This window comes from Thunnus albacares, chromosome 7, assembly GCF_914725855.1.
Source record: "Thunnus albacares chromosome 7, fThuAlb1.1, whole genome shotgun sequence".
Classification (NCBI taxonomy): domain Eukaryota; kingdom Metazoa; phylum Chordata; class Actinopteri; order Scombriformes; family Scombridae; genus Thunnus; species Thunnus albacares.
Window position 1 is genome coordinate 12,421,849 of NC_058112.1, and position 20,274 is coordinate 12,442,122.

Consider the following 20,274-nt stretch of genomic DNA (forward strand, 5'->3'; position numbering starts at 1 on the left):
CTGTGAGGTACATTTGATACCTGTTCACACTATAAGTTCCAGTTTACACTATGAGATCATTATCAGGGGTGTGTTTGGCTCATAAACCCTTCATTTTGAGACTTGAGTACAATCTACTACAGTATACACAGTCTGTGTCTGTTTAAGCAGCATTGTTAGTGTCTTTGTGGCGTTCTTGTCCACAAGCTGAGATTCACCCCACAACCCTGCATGGCTGATGTGAGACTATCACATACCTAATCCTGCAGCAAGAGGACAGACAGCGCCTTAAGGGGAGAAGTGTGTGTGTGTGTGTGTGTGTGTGTGTGTGTGTGTGTCTTTATTGACAACTAGACAATGGTCAGGGAGCTGTTATTCACAGTGGTGTCATTTATGGTGTGTGTGACTTTCGCACAAAAATACATGCATAGCACACCCACACATACAACACCAATACATACAGTGGCAGTTAAAATGATGACATGGTACTGTATATGAATAGACATATCACAGCATTGCTATGACAGTTCATACTTTGTTGTCAATTAGTATAGTATTTCAAAGCTCTGCTACATTGTCACATACAACATTACACACATACACACACACAACAAATTATAGAACCAAAATTAAATAAGAGTCCTCATCACTGTCCCGACAAGACATTTTTCAAAAGCTACTCTGTATGCATTTGTGCATTTATTAGGGTTGATGAGGAGAATGACAAAAATTCATATCTCACCTTAAGCCTGAGCATATGTGTACAGGCCAACATTGAGTAAACTCACTCGCAAAGACACACAGTTTTAAACGTAATGATAGGCAGCATGTTGAGATGCAGGGCATTAGATGTTTGTGTCTATGAATACAAGCAGCATGATAGAAAAACAGATGACAAAGACAGATTTGGAAGGAAATAGGAAGGTTTGACTACATTTTTTTTCATTCAGGGGAATGTGATGTACCAATTCAATTACCAGTCCCTACCCAAACAAGACAGATAAAAGATTATCACAATACTCAATGCTAAGAAGAAACACACACAAAATACACTTCTGTGGGCCCACAGGTAATATCAAGAAGAAACCCCAGTGCAAAATATAGAAATAAACAGACATAAAAAAGAAAAGTAAACTTTGTTGATCTCCCCATGAAAGTACCGTTGTGCATACGTCACTGCATACTGGTTCAGTTAAAATAATGTGTCAGCAGTTCAGTGGTTGAAAAGACAGCAATGTTATGTAGCGTAGCCCCGAAGTTAGCGACAACCTGACCAGGCTCACTTAAGGTGGACTGACCTTTAAGGTGGGCCAGCTATTCTAATTTTAGTGACAATCTCAGCCACTCCTCATGATGTCCTAACGCTGCTTATGCATCAATCCACTTAAACGCACAATATGTAATTTCGGCCGCTAGGGGTCTCTCAATCAAAACAATAACAAAAGACGGAGTGTGATTACGGTTAAGTTCCAGACGTCCAATGACTAAAATCCTTCTTCTGGCTAAAAGATATAGTTAAAAGTGACCTAAATTTATCATGAAAATGTGGCTTAAAACTGAATAAAAGTCAATTTATAACAGTTTCTGTGGAGCAACCACAACGCCGATGTATTATCTTGTATGGTAGAGGAGGTATGGCGCCATTGACATGTGACCAAATGAAACGGTCTGTTACTTTGATTAAGTTACAGATTTCTCTGGGTTTGAAAATTGTTGGAAACGTTTGGGATAATGTAAGTACATAACTCAACAAAATAGGCTATATAACATAGGTCTAGTTGTTTTCAGACATTTTCATGTGGAATAATTACATATTATACCTTTAAGGGTAGAAGATCTGGATAAAATGCGCCCTTCGCTCACAAAGTAAAGGCAAAAAAACAAAAATAACACCAAAGCAACAACAAATAAAAAAAAAAAAGAAAACAAAGCTTTCTCATCTATCTGACAACACAGCGGCTGTTGCCTTTGAAGAAGAGAAACAAATGCCATCGGTTTAGACGTCTGTCTGTCTCCTGTCGAGCTCAATGGGGGATCTCGCTACATCTTGTGTTCTGCTATCCTCCATTTCATTATTTTGTCTGCACTCCATCTCTGTTTTATCTCGATAAGACATATGAGAGATAAAATCAGTCAAACAACGCTGCGTGGGTTTGATGAGCTTTGTCACCACAGTGAGCAGCAGCACTAACGGTTTTAGACGTCTCGCCAGGATGTTTTAGATCCCGAGCTACCAGTCAGAACTGTGTAAAACTCAATGTTTGGTGTCTTCAGTCAATGTCATTTAGCATGAGATGTGATGTGACACAGGTAGGGCTAAAAGCTGACATTTCTTCACAATCCCCAAACCTCTTGTGCCCTGTGGGTAAAATCTATTCCCTGTTTTCGTTTCACCAGAGCCTCATCGATACTTCATACAGACTGGGAAAAATAGTGGATAAACATTGATTTAGGAGTGGTGATCGGAAACCAAATTAGGATGTTGAATGCTGAGTGACCTTAATATTGATTGATAACAGACAAAGCACGTTGTAAGGCCTTACAGCTTTAAGATAAACCGTATTATTATTTAGGTTCTTACAGAATGCTATAAAGGAACAAGGGACAAAGGAAACCTATGTGACAACATAAAATATTATTTTGGCCAATATTTACTATGACACAACAAGTAGAACTGGTAATGTGCTATTGTTGGTCTGAATTTGTTATATAATATAGCTTTAATCTACATTCAAAAAGTCTACTAGATTGAACCCATATGTAGGAAGGTTCCTATTTCTCATTTTTTTAAAAAAATTCATCCAACAGTTGGATGTGAAAATATATCGACAGACGACAAAACGAGTGAAAGAAACAGCAGACAAACAGCAGAGAAACAGAGTTGGTAATGCTACAGTCATTCTGTGCTGCAAGCCTGTTAAGATCAAACTGTGTACTAAGCCCTGGCTTCTGGCTCAGCACCATGCAAAGCTGATGGATCAACGCGCAGGGGCACAACATATGAAACCCATTTATTTTAAGGGGTGTCTGCATTCACAGACACGTGCACACAAACACACACACAGACACATATACACACACACACACACACACACACAACATAAAGTTAAGGAGGATGTGTGCGTGTTGGAGGCATTTCTATATCCAACCCACTCGCGGCACAACAGAGGCGAGAGAGAACGGCCAATCTATAATCATTAGGAGGGAAGAGTAGAGATGGCAGAGAAAGAAAGCTGCAGTGCTGTCACCGAGGTGTCGGGATAACAAGATTAAACCTTGTGTGATTCATCTGTGGCATTCTGCTCCTCACCCGCCCACCACAATCTCTGCTGGTTCATGTACTCAACCTTTATCACTTGTTTTTCTCTCTTTCTTTAGCCCTAAATTGTTATTTTAGATGCCATGCATTCAAAACTTGGATACAAATGTGTCAAACTATCATTATGAATTAAACTTTCCCTCATATTTTGTTACTTATATTACAGGTGCAGATACACAGACTGTAAATGTTGACGGATTACACAAATTTGCTTTAACTTCATACAAGAGGCTTATTTGTGGAAAAGAAATACAAAATTAAAACAGAACTGATTTTAATTAAGACTGAATGTGAAAAAGTGTAAAGATCCTCATCCTTGTCCTTATATTTCGGGCCATCTTAGGTAATGGAGCTATCTACCCTGGCTGTGGCACTGCCTTGTCATTCTCAACTCTTACATGCGGTGTCCTTAACATAGCGCTTCAATTATTTGCTTCAGGGGGCAATTATACTGCCGCTTCTCCATTTCCAAACTCTCTTTCTCTCTCTCACACACACACACACACACACATTTCTCATCTGCAATGTTATGATTGACATCAAGGACGGAGTCAGCAAACCACAAGTAACCTCACTGCGCTAAAAAACCCCATCAAAAACAGTGTAGCTATGTAGAGATATCTACTTCACAAGACATCTATCCAAAGTGTTCTAACTTCATGTTCACCATCCTTTCTAACCCTCCTCACACACACACACACACACACACTCCCCTCCCTTCTATCTCCCTTCATCCTGCACTCCATCCCTCCTCTCCCTCTCTTCCTTTCTCTCTCTGGGCTTGGGGACAGTAGAGTGACTTTGAAGTTGTGCTGCTTCAGGAGGAGAGAGAGTCACTCCGGCTAATTAGTTGTCCTTATCCCAACAGCAGCAGCCGCCACAAGCTCACTGGCTCAGAGGGAAAAACTACCAACTGCTGCATGCTAAAGATACCCTTCTCCCTCAGCTAGTTGTTAGCGCTAGCGGCTAGCAACAATTTAACTCACCCCGAGACTAAACTGCAGATTAGAGAAGTTGCTCCACTCAGCATAATGATAGGTAATAGGGTATGAAATATGGTACAGTGAATCCTCTGATCTCAAGGAAAGCTTGTCAGACCGTCGTTAACTGCAGCAGCAAGATTCTACTCAATGTCCGTTTTCTCCACCATGTCATTGTCATCAGTATAACCATCAGTATTACAGCATGGTTTTCCAATGTGTAGGGGTACTGCACTACTTTATACAATATAGTGCATGTTTAACCCAGGTATCATCACAAAAGTTCAGGGCAAAGACAATATCACAATACTTTATGAAAGTAATTAAATGACCTCTGTACAGTGCAACAAAGGTGAGGCACCCAGCCCCTAATGCATTATCGGTAGGGCTAAACACTTCTTCACCAAGAAACTTATCAAGTACTGAAAGCTGGCATTGACTGTCTGGTCAGATTTGGAACCATGTTTTCTTTGATCCAATAGTTCCTGATTTAAATTTGAAAAATGACCAGTTTTAGACTGTATTATCTGAGCAAAAATCTTGTACAGCTGCTTCTGGTTTGACAACATTAAAATATGAAAAACATGGCTTCTTCTGTCCAGTAAAAAAAAAAAAAAAAAAAAAAAAAAAAAGGTTTAAAGAAAAAAACGTTTACATTCCCTAAAGCAAGGCACTGAAAAAAGTTTGGTTTTACTGTCAGTACTAAAACGCTGGTTCTGTATCGGTGCTAGAATTGAAAACTTTTAAATAACACCCAGCCCTATTAATCAGGGTCTATCAATCATTACTGGCTTGCGAACCTATTTCGAAGAATTCTCATGACAACAGTAATTTCAGAGTTGTCACATTATTGTGTGAATTTCAATTTTAATGATTTCAATTTCTACCTTTAAGAGAATGGAAGGAGCTCCATCTGAATATATAAAATCCCTACAATAGAATAGACAATATCTTAGGAATAGATGTTCTATGGCTTGTCCTGCTCTTTGACTTTATCGTAGTGGAAGACTGGAAAAGATTTTCCCTACATATCATCATCACATTCAACCTTATAGCGTGTATAATCGTTACTTAAATCTCAAAATCCTCTATGAATGCCAACAATTTCTCCATGCCTTTAATACAGCAAGAAGAAAACACACACACTCCTGACAGGAAATGTGAGTAGAGACGTGGTGTACTTACTAAGGCATCTGTGTTATCTTGGCTCAGCAGGGATTCTCACAGCATGTCCATCTCTATCTCCTGAGCCTTGCTCTCTCTCACCCTTCCTCCCTTCCCCTCTCCACCCTACGGCCCCACGGCACAGAGACATTGCAGCGATAGAAGGGGAGGGCTGGCTGAGTTTCAGAAACATTAACTACTCCCTCAAGATACACACACACACACACGCACTCACACATAAAGTGTTGGTCCTGGGCTTCACTTTGTATCGGATCGCCACACTCCATTCTGTTTGGCCGCAGTGCCAACAACTGCAGACATACTGTCATATACGTGCATACTGTGTATTCTTTTTCTGTCTGTTTCTCTCTCATCATTTGAAACATGACAGACAGCCACTTCCCAAAGATGGAGCTTCTTATTATTATTCAATTTACTCCATTAGGTTTTCTGCTTAGAAGTGGATTAAAAAAAAACAAAAAACAACACTAGCAGTCACTCTTTGAAGTCAAAGCTCATTCCCTGGTAACAAACTGACATAAAGTTCATAGACGAATTCATTATCCAAGACAATTCAGTGTCTCAGTGGTCCATAGTGTCATAGCCTGTGGGGTTGTGGACTAAAGACTTCAATATTAGTTATATAAAGTTCAACACACAGAGTGGCCTGTGTCTCAGACAGATATTCCAAGACAATTAATTCAGCCCGTCTCCACATCACCACAGACCCCTGCCTCACAAGGCCAGTCGGGGGAAGGACAGAGGTAGAAGGATGACATGCGTCATGGAGAATGTGTCTGTGTGCATACATATAAATATGTGTGTGTGTCTATATGACACGCATACACACATTCATATGAACTTTTGTGTGGACGTGTATGCACTACATGTGTGTCTGGGTGTGCTCAAGCATCCATATATGTGTCGTGTGTCGGTGTTGCGCGTGTGCGCACACACACACACACACACACCTGTCCAGGAGAGTCAAATTCTCCCCTAATGGCACCGTAGGGACCCTGGACATTAGCATATTAAAAGGTGACATTTCACAGTCTGAGCCTTGCAGTAGAGTGCAGCCCGATCACTCTGACAGGCTGACAGCCACACAGGCAGGCCAGAGAACAGACACATACACTGTGGGGTTCAGTACTAAGGGAATATGAGAATGTGGCTGCTGGATTTGAGTCAGAGAACACCTGTACAGCCACAGCAGGAACCTCAGTATGTAAGAGTGATTTTTAACCTGATGTGTGACACCATAGTATGTCCCAAAACTAGATGGAACTTCACAAGTGACCTCACAAAAAGTGTGGTCTGTGAGTCATGCCTCACAATTTCCTGTATACAGGTGCAAGGTACATTGGTATAGAGGCTTTGAATTAGAATTGAAGCCCCAAGCTACTGGATATCTGTGGTCAATAAACAAATCAATACACACACTGTACATGAGAAATGCTGACACAAAAAAAATTCTGCATGTTTACAGTATATCAATAGTTTTCTGAACACTGCGAAATACTGAATTTTATCTGTTACATGTGGATGACACACAGCTGCACACATACAAGCATTGCTCATTACACCCAAGCCAGCTGAAACAATTAGACACACAGATTTCTGTATCTGATAGCAAACGATTCAGTGTCTAGGAAGAGAACCTGGGCAGCTGAACTTTGTTTGAAATATTTATTTACATGAAATATTGGTGATTGATTACAATATTTGACATCCAATCCCAATTTTACAAGACTCAGGGTAACTCACTTGCCCCTGGCTCCTCCATAATTCAATCCCTACTGGCACATACATGAACACACACACACAAACACACACACACACACACACACACACACACACACACACACACACACCGGCAGCTAGCAGTTGAGAGAAGAGTGACAATGGCTGAGTTCAGTAATTGGCTCTGAACTGCAGCTTCAGCAAAAGCCTTGGTCCTGTCGGAAACCTGTCAGTGTTTGGCATCTTTTACTATCGTTTTCCTCTGGAGGACAGCACAATGTGAAGCACCTGGGTTGGGACATTATCCTGCTATCATCCTCTCTGCTGTCACATGTTACAACAGTTCCAGCAACTACTTCTGCTACAACTAATAATACTTTTGTCAGTGCTGAAGCAACAGAAATGACCTGTCTCTCCCTGATGAAAATATTAAACTGCGTGTTGAGCTGAATAAGAGATAGAAAGAGAGAGACATCCGGAGCATGACAGCAGTGAGTGAAAAAGACTCTGGGAGACTCTGACACAGCAAGAAGCTGATTAATACCGACTGTTTATCAAACAGCAATATCTGAGCAGGGAGAGCTTTTCATCTAAAGTCTAATGACGCTGCCACAGATGTGATGCAAAACGAAGGGATTTTCCATTTGCAGATAACCTGTGCTGTGAGCAAACCCATCCGCTTCCTGCTTTCCAGCTCATAAGCAAACAATTACAGTGGGCACTTCTCTCTGCGTGAGCCCTGTGAAAGACAATTTTCAGGTTGCAGCGTCTTGTTGTCCTCTATCTTCCTGCTCTCTTCAGTTTCTTTACAACTATTCCATCAACACAAAGGCCAATTTTGCAGCATGCCAATTTTGAGCAGGCACTGAACAGGGCTGCCCAGCTGGAGCTCTGGGATGTGATAGGAGGAAAAAATCCATATTGCATCCTTCAAAAGTGACTGTGTGGATAACAGGGGAAATATAAATAAGAATGTTTTACTCAGAGGATTCTGATGCATTTTGAAGTGAGGGTATATTAATTATAGTTGCAAAAAGCTGCTTTATTGTTGCACTAACCCAGGTTTTCTAGGAGACTCCGACTCCTGGCAGGTGAGCAGAACAGCAGCTGAGTCCTTCAGTTTGCAATTTGAAAAGAACAAAAATCAGCTGCTTCAAAGACCAACTGTCACTAACTCAGCCAGTGATTCCACTCTTAATGAGGTGTATTATGATATAAATCCTTCATATTCAAGCATTTTTTGCAGCATCAGCCACTCAAGCAGTCCACTCTTCTTAATTTTTGATTTTTGAAATGCCAGCTGGCAGTCAGCCCAGATTTTATGCGTACAGGAGGTGACTCTTTCAGAGACTTCACTACTCAGTCACAGTCAAACTCTTAGTGTTGCTTCAGTCAGCTGGCCTGCTGCATTTAAGGATTTTGGGGAGAGAGAGGAATAATGTTCAATAAAATTCATGAGCCAGACTTGAAGAAGGACAATGTGGTTCTGTTAGGTGCATGTAAGACCAAAGTATGCACCAACAGGACAACAGAACTTGCTAAATTTGAAGTTTTTAGGAATTTCACAATAATAATACGCTTTATTCGCATGTTTAGATACCCAGGTAAACAAAATACAGAGAACTCAAGAACGTGAAACAGACATTTTTCTTGTGCTTATTCTTCTTCACACACACACACACACATATATATATATAACTAACCAACTACTTCAACAACCTCCACTGCAACACTGAAAGCCACCGAAGGGACTGAAAACTGTAAACTTACCTTCATTAGTACTGACTCACTGAGTTTCTCACGGTTGACAATCTTTATGGCGACTTTCTGGCATGTTACACAGTGAACTCCGAGCTTGACCAATCCTGCAAAACAAAGAGGAAACGTATGCTTTATTAGGTCAAATAGGTCAAACACTGCATAGGCCTATTTGTGTTTAGGATTATTGACAACACAATTTATGTTCAGATGACGACAAGAAAGCAACTGATGCATAATGATGAACTATATTGAATGGGGGTTCCTAGTGAGCTTGGACTCTCATTGTGTGAAGAAAAAAAGAGTTTTTTGGCTAACCACTATTGAGCATTTACCAGTCTGATGTAAAATGGCTTGGGACTTCATGTACAGAATGCTGATAATGATTTCTTAAGTGTAGACAGTTCCTTAAATAAACTGCCCTCTGGGGTTTATTTGAGTCATAAAGGCAGTAAGTGAGTCGACCATTTGTGTTATTGATTCCTATAATGTACTAAACTGCTGTAATGCAGTCGCATTGAGTTAGCTAAAACAGACAATAAAAGGTAGTGGTAACAAACACAGGCAACACTAAGCCAAAGGTCAGTCATTGAATGACTCTCAATATTGACCAGGGCTGAAAAATGCAAACATCACAACCAACCGTAAGAGAGCAACAACACGACCAGCTGTAAGAGAGTAACAAAAACTGCAGCAGAAAACACAACCCTTTACTTCACAACACAAATACATTCATGCATGTGGAGAGACTTCAGTGTCTAATACGCCATATCAGCCAGTTCTGTTGGGAATCACATACAAATGCTCAACTTGTTCAGACTGGGATTAGTATCAAAATCAAACCTCACATATCATAAATCCAGTGATTTGCTACGCAATCACAAAAGCATCTTCCCTGCCTTGCCTCAATAATGTCCCGAGGTATCCTTAGTTAAACGATCAAGCACAAACAATGTAGAAAACATGCAGGGAAACCTCTGAGAGTGTACAGTTACAGTGGAACAAAGTGGTGCATTTATATGTATTTGATACAAGGGAACCATGACGACAGCACCAATCCATTTTCTGCAAGGGACCACAGAGCAGCACACACATTAGAAAGATGTTTGCATCAGATAGATTACTTACAAACTGAAACAAACACACACCCATACATCAACAAATGTCGACTCTCTATTATTGATTTCCCCTATGGCCCCTGTGCTGCCGCAGAGATTTGGAGATGACAGAAGATGATTTTTAACTTTGTAAACTACAGCGTTTGAGCTCTCTAATGGCTGGCACACAGAATTTACAGAAACACCAAAGTGGAATAATGTGAATGCTTTGATTTCTTGCCACTCTTGTCTTGGCACTCTGGCAGAGATGAAGATGGTGGAATAAAGTTAAGTGTTACTATAATGTCTCTAATACAGACCTGGCGCCCTGCAAACTGACTGGCTGACATGAACCAGACTTATGGCTTCTAACTCGCTCTCCCACTGTCTCCCTCATAGTTTGATTTCTATATGAAACAGCAGTACAGGAGAGTCAATGGCCTTTGAGGAGGCAGTAAAATGAAGGAAAGCATAAACAAGTGCTCTGATGCCACAGAAACATAGAGGTCAGAGAGAAATGAAGAAGGGGGAGCAGCAGCAGGAGATGGAGAAGAGAGAAAGAAGTAAATAGAAAAGAACATGTGAAAGATGAAGGGAAAAAGTGAAAGAGATTGAGAGTCAGGGATAGCACATTATTCAAATGACAGGCCACAGATAATTAAGCATTAATAGAGAGCATTGTGTGGGAGTGAGGCTCTGGGCTCGGGAGCTGAGGGGCCGCGGGGGCCGAGAGTGGAGACACATGGAGGAGTTAAGGCTAAGAGACAAAAAGAGAGAAGGAGAGAATGAAAGAGAGACAGGAAGGGAGTGAATAGTAAAAAGAAGAAGATAAAAGATGTAGAAAGATTTGGAAAAAAAAATGATGAGGCGGCTGAGCAGGAGGGGGAACAACAGACAAACCCATTAGCTCTGTGATGGTAATCATATGTTAATGGGTGCTATAGAGAAGCTCATAAGTCACGATAAACACATTAAAGAGAAAATATCAGCCTGCAAACACATGAAAAGTTAACTGGATTATTTGCCTCACTATCCATCTCCCTCCAATGCCTGTATTTTCGTGAGTAAAGGGCGCATTAGCAAGAGGGAAATGTGCACGGGAACACAGCACATTACTATTTTACAACCACTTTGTGTATAAATTGAAATGAACTCTTACAAGGAGGTTCAGCACAAAATACACAACGACAGAAAACAGAAGCCTTGCTACCACATGCATAAAAAGAACGACTTAAAACAACAATGGAACTACAGTAGATGATCATGGCAAAACACATTTGACTTATCAGCTTCATCCTTGAACAATTACTTCTGTGTACAATAAAATATCTTTAAACAAGCATGTTTCCCCCCTACACTATCACAGATTTTAATAATTTCCAAGCCATCAATAGCAACTCTAAAATAATAACTCCTAATTGAAATCCTAATGGTTTATACTTGTGAATGATCCCTTCCTGCCTCATGTCCAACACCCTCTTCTAAAAGGAAATACACAAAATCAAAGACTTTCTCACAATACTTCCACTGTGACTTAACTTGTTTCCAGTTTTTTGTGATATCTAATTAACATTCCTAATAACCATGACCCAAAATCAATCAGCCCCTCTTTATGCTCTCTCTAAATGTCCTGATTGCCTGATACTCCCGGCGCCCCTGACACCTGTCTGTGACAATACCCCAGAGGAAACCCTCGCAGGTCTGGGTGAACTGATCCTGCAGTGGTGAGGCTGGAGGAAAGGTGTTTAGGAGATGCCCAAAATACCCAGGGTTTCGTCTGGATCTGGCTGGGCTGAGCAGGTAGGCTGTCTTTGAACATAGCTTCAAACGTGAGGCTTTGATTGAGAACACAAAGGATCAGAGCCTCACGGGGGGAATATAGAGTAGATTACCACTGCAGTAGCAAGTGTAGGTGCATTATTATGTGTGAGAGCATATGGATTACATTTCATTTTAATTTGATCTCTTGTAGTTGCATTGGGCTGTTATTCAAAGTGAAGAGCTACTATTTCACATGCATGCAAGTGTTTGTGTACAGCTGATATCTTTGTGTAGGTAAAGTATAAAGCTGGTGTGTATCTGTATTCAGCACTGTGTTGTGACCAAGTGTCACATTAACAGGTCCCAAGACACACACATGCAGATTGGTATCGTCACACACTGTTCTTATATACTTTTCATTAACACACATATGGACAAAAGCAAGTTGTGCAGCTGACCTGCAACACCACTGAATCTGCAAGTGCATCGATCCCTCCTCTCCTTCGCTCTACTCCCAAATCAATAGCATCAAAAGCTCTCGCCTTCACAACAATGTCAGAATAATGACACCAGCCAGGGACTTATGGGCTGGAGAGGCCACCATCGACTGACCCCCGGCCTCCGTCCCGGCTCTGCACTCTTTACTTTCCATGCGCCTCTGTGATTAATGATCTAATGTGGAAGGACCGCTGGAGGAGGACACAGAATGAGAACTTTGGTCCACGGCTCAGTGAGCATCAGAAGTGTGCAGCATTTTGCTGTGCTGTGATGGAAGCTGCTGCACGGCTACAGAGTCATGGTTTCAATCATCGCTCCGCTGGCTTTGAGAAATCGGGGATGAATACTAAAAGTTTTTGGATAAAAGCTGAGCTGATTGCATCCTCAGGGCTGGCCATTTAGGAGAAGCAAGCTAGTGAACCGAGGGTCAGAAAGAATGAGTCAGAGTAAGTACGAAGAAGGAGAAAGCAACAAAGAGAAAGAAGAAAAGGAGAGAGCCATTGAGTTCCATGACTGTGTAGTAATGCATCATCAATTAAAAGAGTTAATTAACAAAATAACTGTGCAGAGTTGTGAAAATGTTACAAATCAACTACAGAAAACAAAAAACTACAGAACATTCTGGCAATGTGTCTCCTGCTCGGCATCATTGTGCCATGTGCCAGCACCAATTTGGTAATGAGCTTTTTGTCTCACTTCATAAGAGAATGCTTTTCATGATATCATCACAAAGCTGATCCTGTCTCCAAAAAAATAATCTAATAGATGTCAGGGTGTATTAATTATAACAGCATGTAACTGAACTTTTGGAGAAAGCAACCTTTGCAAAATTAAAATGAGACAACAATGACTTGGGCCTTGGGATTGAAAAACATATTTTTGACTAACTAAATGGTGGGTGGGAGCCAGACAAACAAAGCAAACACACACAAGCTAAGAAACAAAAAAGAGTTTGCCTGATATCAGACAGAACTGTCAACTTGTTACACTCTATTTCCAACAAAATCAGTCAACTTGACTTGGTAGAGTGGGCGGATTCAAAAGTCTGGACCCATACAAAAAAGAATGGCACTTAGTGGCTCAGAAAAGTCTTGTCATTATTTTATACTTTAATATCGTCAATAATCCATCCCAAAATAACGTTGAAAGAGATAAATATCACTGGAGCTCATTGGCGTACTACTGTAAATGATTTTGCCGAGGGGCAGTTTGTCTGAGTGAGCATCAGTAGGCTACAAAGGGAGAGCTGTGTACAGCACTTTATTTAAATTCTTTGAGTTGTTATGGGAGTTCCCAATGGGCCCTTTTAGGCATGTTTGTGTTTGTCTTCCTTTGCTTTCCCTTGAAGCTGTTTAGCCTGGCAGGGCAGCCAGGAAACACAGTCCCAGGGAGAGAAACCTTGTCTCCTCCTGTGTTAACTTGTGAGAGCTCTTTTTGTTCCAGCTTCCAAAGCATGCCGATCATTGGTCGATTTATCATTGGGCAGTGCTGGGACATCCAGGGATGAACAGGTAGGAGTGGAGAAGGACTCTGACTGTGAGCCTGATTTCCCCGGCCATCGATCGGAGAGGCTGTGAGTGAACGATGAAGAGCAAGAGAGAGGACAGGAACACCCAGCTTGTTTTTAAACCTAGGAGAGACTCTTTATGATCTCCACCTACTAACTACTAACACATACACGGAGACATACATCCTCACAGCACTGGCATCCATGTGGTTAAAGATCATTACTGGATAGCTTAATTTCCATCTGGAAGCGACTACTAGAAGAAGAGAGCGAAGGATGAAAAAGATGTCTCCACTTGTGCACCTCTCTCACTTTCAAACTTGATCTTTCAGAAGCCCTAAGCCAATGCTGGCAGATGGTAGTAGCTTATGCTGGCTTAGCTTTCTCTCCCTGAGGCGCTGGCTCTGAGAAGCTCGTTGCCCTTAGGCACAGATCTGTGAGCTGCTTTCCACTTCTGCTCTCTAACCCTGAGTACTCTACGTGGGGGCTACAACTCTGCCCTGGGATCAGTGTTGAAAGGAAACACAAAGTGCTACTAGGGCTTATTCCTCCAGCTTCTTCTGGCCATATGGAAAGCCCTTGCTGTAGAGCGTGGGAATCCCCTCTACCAGGGCAAAGGGCAGGCATTGAAGACCCATCATCAGCCACCACAGCTCTGTGCATTATCATTCTCTGTCACTTATTCACACAAATACACAAGCACACACAGGCCAATTTAATAAACAGGAAGGTTAAATAATCAAATTATATTATGCTCTCTTCAGTTTTGTCAGCTCCACATACACTACTACACTAAATACAGATTTCCTGTATTGTCAGACATATTTGTGGATGGGGAATAAAATACGGTATAATATACTGTCTAGCTACATTATGAAGTATTATATTCTTCATAACACTTTGTATTTATTTGACACAGGTCACAGAGCAGGTCGATCAGGTTGTTCATTCATTGAAATATGGGTTTGATTCTTGGCTCCTCTTGTACACATAGAATAAGAGGCAAATTGTGAAGCATTATGGATAAGAGCAGTTCATGGACCATTTGCAGTCCATTTGTATGTACCGATGGTGACAAAGTACAAAGCACACATTGTTAGGACAAATGTATGCCTTTGTATACTGTAGTAGACATGCAGTTATAGAATAGCAACCTATTCTTCCAACAAAATCTCTGCTTTCTGTCAACTATTTTTGCATTTCTTTCACACAGTACAGTCACCCAGCAACTCTGTCTTCAGCCCCTGATAGAAAACTATTAAATGAAAAGAAAATGAATCAGAACCTAAATAAATAAAACATTTGTGTGCATTTTTGCTTTTGGTTTATTCATTTATTTTAGTGTTTGGCCTGACCCCAATAATATAGAACATGCTCATTGAAACAGGTCTTGTTTAAAGGGGACGTATCATGCACATTTCAAGGTCCATATTTTTATTCTGAGGCTCTACTGGAATATCTTAGCATGATTTACAGTTAAAAAACTCCTTATTTATCTTATACTGGCTCTTTATGCAACTCTTCAGTTCAGCCTGTCTGAAACAGGCCATTTTAGATCTTGTTTTTCTAAAGCCCCTCTCCCAAGCATTATATTTTTCCCACCCACATTTTGTAAAGATCCACCCCTACTCTGCCACTGATTGGCTCTGACACTGATATTTTTACCCTAACCCTAAACGTCTCACTCATGCCTAAACCTAACTAACAAAGACAACAAGTACTAGTCAGTCAGAGGCGCAGTAGGGCGAGTCTTTGCTGAATGTGAATGGGGAAAAAAAGCAAGGCCTCTCCCAAAGAGCCCACTCTGCTCTGATTTGCCAGCTCCTGGAAGCTGCCATGGGGAAGCTTCCGGGCGGCTTTGGAGGCTACATAAACGAAGTAGTAGTAGTAGTAGTAGGATTTGACTTCTTTTTTTGTTCTTTACTCTAAATGTTTTCTCAAATACCTCTATACATGTTCTAGCCAGAATCTGATCCGAAATATGCAAGTGAACGGCACAAACAGCCCGTGGAACAACCTTAGCAACAAAGACTATGGAACGGACAGCCGCTTGTGGGTATGTGCGAATGATCTGACATCAGTTTGATCAGGAAGTAGAGGTAACATTGCAAATGAAGCATTCAGAGCAGGCTGAAGCCTGGGCTTTTGACTTTCTGGGAGCATTTTTTACATAGGTTCACCTCAAGTTTCGGAACTTTTACTATGCTTAACAAAGACATCAGACATAACAGAATAAAAGTAACAGAAAATCACAAAAAACATGGTATGTCCCCTTTAAAGTCTGTAGATTTGTCACATATTTCTCTGTTTAGGAGTTTCTACCTTCTTTTCCATCCATTTGGTTATCTAGTTACTTCATGTACTGTACTTGTCTTTTCCTTGTTTCTCCGTTTCTTCCAAAGTTTGCCCTCATTCCTCCTCTACCCATCAGTGTTTTCTGACTCATTTATCTCCCCTTCTTTCTATTCATCCTCTCATATATTCACAAAAAAAAGAAAAAGAGAGGGAATACACCAGCAGAAAGCTGTTGAGTCATACTGTGCAGGAGGGAGACAGCATGTCGAAGATCAAACAATGCTCACTCACCACTCAGTGAAAGCACTCTCTCTGTCTGTCTGTCTGTCTCTCTCCCACCGCTTCTTTCCTCCTTCTTCATTCACTGAATCTCTCTCTATCTCCTCCAGTCCTCCACCTCTTCTTTCGCTCTCTTTGCATTTTCAGCCAGCCGTGACGTTAGTCTACCCAGCCTGAATTCCCCTGCAACCCTCTAAACCCTACCAGGCAAAGCAAAAGCAACAGCAGCAGCAATAACATCAGTAACAACAGAGGCCCAAACTAACTAAACAGCTTCAAAAGCAGGAAGAGCAGTTTAGCCCTGGAGTGCTGGAGTGAGGAAGGAGGCAGACTGACGCATGCATACAGAAACTGTTTATTTGGCCTGCATGAAATAAGATATTTGCTCAACAGCTCCCTTATAAGTTAACTCCCTGCACAAAACAGGGATCTCTTGGTAAATACAATAATACTTTACTAACAACACAAAGGTATTTTTTCTGTCTCTCTCTTTCCTGGGCACCCTGAATACAGTAGGAGTTAAATGCCCTGCTCAAATGTTGTTGAACCGGAAGGTTGCTGAATAAAATATTTTTTCTTTTTTTTTGTATATCTATCAGGGACAAAGCACATGAATATACTGTGCATTGCTGTAAATGTGCCGCAGTTAACCAAATGGCTAATTTTCACCAATAATCCCTGGACCAAACGTAGATTTAGACCATTAGCTCTGGTTCAGACATGATCATTTTTTCTCCATCAGAAAGCTCAATCTATGTGTGAAAACAGCTGAAAACCAATTTACTTAGCTTGAATTTGTGACTTGACGTACAGGTCTTAGCTTTCTCAGATACAGATAACAACATTTCTGCATGGAAATTTCATTCTATCCCATATACTAGATTCAAGGGAAAAAAAAAAAGTGTGGTCTCCTTTTACCTTCCACTACCTCTGTACCTGATAAAAGTGTTGTATTTTAACAAAGCTAACTGCTATGGTATGCCCCAGTAGCCTACTAGTTAAGACGCATGACACATAACCACATCTGTGGCTCGATTCAGGCAGCAGACGTTTGTTGCATCTCTCTCCCCATCTCTCTCTCTCCTCTTGTTTTCTGTCATCTCTCTTCTGTCATTATAATACAGGCAAAAAATGTCCAAAATATATATCTTTTTAACATTTAACTGCAAAGAAATGGCAGTATAAAACAAACATCCTGTACATCCAGACACATACGGCTTCCAGAGTGACATTGCCCAAAGAGCAGTGTGGTCAGAGCAACAGTGTACTCTCCTCATACTCTTTGAATGTGCATGTTTGTATTTGGCTGTTTGGGTGATGGGAAGAGGGGGTACATGGATGTGGGAAACCAATCCAAGTACACGACAGCTTTTACATAATACAGCCCCAACAAACACAATCAGAGTGAAATGTGGTAAAAGGCAATGAAGTACTGTGGCTTCAAGGCATCTAATCTATTTTTCACATTCAGAAACAAGTATGAGAACGATTGAGAGCATCGCCCAAGGGCTGCGACTGAGTGATCCACTTAGTTATCTAACAAACTCTCTGATTGGCAGATCTTAGAAGCCTCCACCCCTCTCTGCATGAGCCTCATCACCATGTAAATATATGCACAAATACGTCCTCAGAAGCTCATCACCTGCATGATAGAAGATGCAAGCTCCACACACTTTTTTTCTGCCAGCAAGGCAAACGAGTCTCATTGCCAGAGGTAAGTAATGCATGATTGCACAGAAGAAAATAGCTCAGAAAGTTCAGACTGTCATATATTTAACTGGGCAAAAAGTTGCTGGATGTTGATGACTTTGTGCTGGAAACATATGGTACACATATCATGTTTGCCAGATATCCACACACTATTTTATCTGCACTGAAGCCATCTCATGTGAGTATGACAGAAATACTGCTACTGCAGATTTCGTGGACTGAGGACCAAGAGTCTACAGCCATGTTGTGAGTCTTCAAGGCTGTATTTAAAGGTAAACTCACTGGGCACTATTTTCCCTTAATTCTAAGTCTAAGTCTAAGTTTAAATTTAAGTCTAAGTGACTAATGGGGACAAAATCTTTTAAATTGGTCCAGCATTGAGTGAGAGTGCTTTAGCCGGCAGCCGCAAAACGGGCTGCAATGTAATCCTTGGGGGCAATTGCACCTGTCAATGTACGTCCACTAATAGTGCTTGATTTTGCCACTGACAAGCTCAGATTGTTATTATAAGTGTCTGACAACAAAAATAAACACAGGAACTAGCCGTATGTAGTATATATATTTTTGGCATATAAGTTGTTTTTTTATGGGGGAACATCAAAGTCAGTAGGATTTATCCTCTGGAGATGATGAATGTCTACCAAATTTAATGGTAATCCATACAGTAGTTGTCAAGATATGTCAGTCTGGACCAAAGTGGTGGAAGGACCGACCATCGAACAGACATTGACACCCCTCCAGTCATGCTGCAAGCATGGCTTAAAAAGTCAGGGAGAACTTCTTGGGTAGATATTTTGCCTTAGACAGTCTCCCCATTAAGTTGATGAGAGGCAGTGATATCTCTTCTCTTTTTGAATCTCTCTGCCGAGATGTCGTCGCACATTCAAAATATTCTACTCTGAATTCTGGCTTGAAGTGACTTGAGGTCAGGCCATAGAGGCGAGCGAGAGTGACACTGTCAGAGGAATGTTCTGCCCAAATCCCAAACGGGAACATCAGAACAAACATGAATGAAGACACGGTGGGCAGATATGGAAGAAATGAGAGGAGAGATGGAAAGAACAAATAAAAAAAAAAGAAGGCCGCGACAATGAGGCCAGTGACAGGGAGATGGAGAAATACTGATAAGGATAGATAAATAGAGAGATACAGAGAGAGACTTAGTCAAAACACAGAGAGAAAGTGGGGCCTAGGAGGGCGGAGCAGGGAGACTCAGATCTATTTTTAATGCCTCTGACTGGGGATCAGCAAAAGGAATGTATAATTACAGCCTCATGAATAATGCAAGCAGGCTTCTTTTAATTAGCCACACCAGGCCCACTGCAGCAACCGAAGTAGACGGGACAAACACGTGCGCATGTACATACACACATACTCATCTACAGTATATACATACTTGTACACACAAACAGATAGGATGTCCACAGGAAATGATGTTACTGGTGTGTGACATTTTTGAAACATATGTGTGTGCATGCTAAACATGTACTCACACATTCCTCAAGGGAGACAGGAGTCAAATGAAGAGGCGAAATGATGAGCTAAGGATTGGTGCCTTGGTGATGACTCTCTGATAGGCTTCATAGTGAGCGGAGCCCCTAGACACTATTCAAAGAGCTTCACACTGTCTGCTTGTCATGTGTTAGATAACCCCCAATATAAAAGTATGAATTATTAAACATCTGACTGGATAATATTACAAAACTTCGCTGTAACCGTAAAAAGACATGCTGGAAGTGGCTGTGCACTCTTTCTGTGTTTGTCACACACACATGCACGCTTGCATGCATACACGTAAACATGAAAAACACGCAATTTCTGGCATATGAGCCATGCAGAGGGGCCAATTGTGTGGGCTGGAAAAGAGTAGGAAGAGCAAATCTGACTCTAAGAAGCCATTAATCAAACCTTCCTCATCTATAATTCAGCTTGAGTTTTTTCATTAATTAACTGTGTTTGAGTTGTCTATGCAACATCTTCATTATCAAACACGGATCAAACCGGAACAGACTTCTGTGAGTTCTCATCAACCTGTCTTAATAACCAGCTTTCGTCCGAGTGGAGATTGAAATGGATGGTCGAGGCTCAACCAGGAAAAACTCAACTAAACTCTCCCTGCACATCAAGAGAAGGCAGGAAGATGGATCCAAGTTGGAACGACACATCAAGACGGAGGCAGGATGTTAT

General features: G+C 41.2%; 1 protein-coding gene across 2 annotated transcripts in view; it reads right to left on the reverse strand.

Annotated features, from left to right (window-relative positions):
• brsk2a (BR serine/threonine kinase 2a) overlaps positions 1 to 20,274 on the reverse strand; it is a 173,400-nt gene that overhangs the window by 64,185 nt on the left and 88,941 nt on the right. For both annotated transcript variants that reach the window (XM_044357351.1, XM_044357352.1), the window contains one exon: positions 8,953 to 9,047. In XM_044357351.1, coding sequence (XP_044213286.1) covers positions 8,953 to 9,047 — 95 coding nt within the window. The remainder of the gene's footprint in view (positions 1 to 8,952; positions 9,048 to 20,274) is intronic.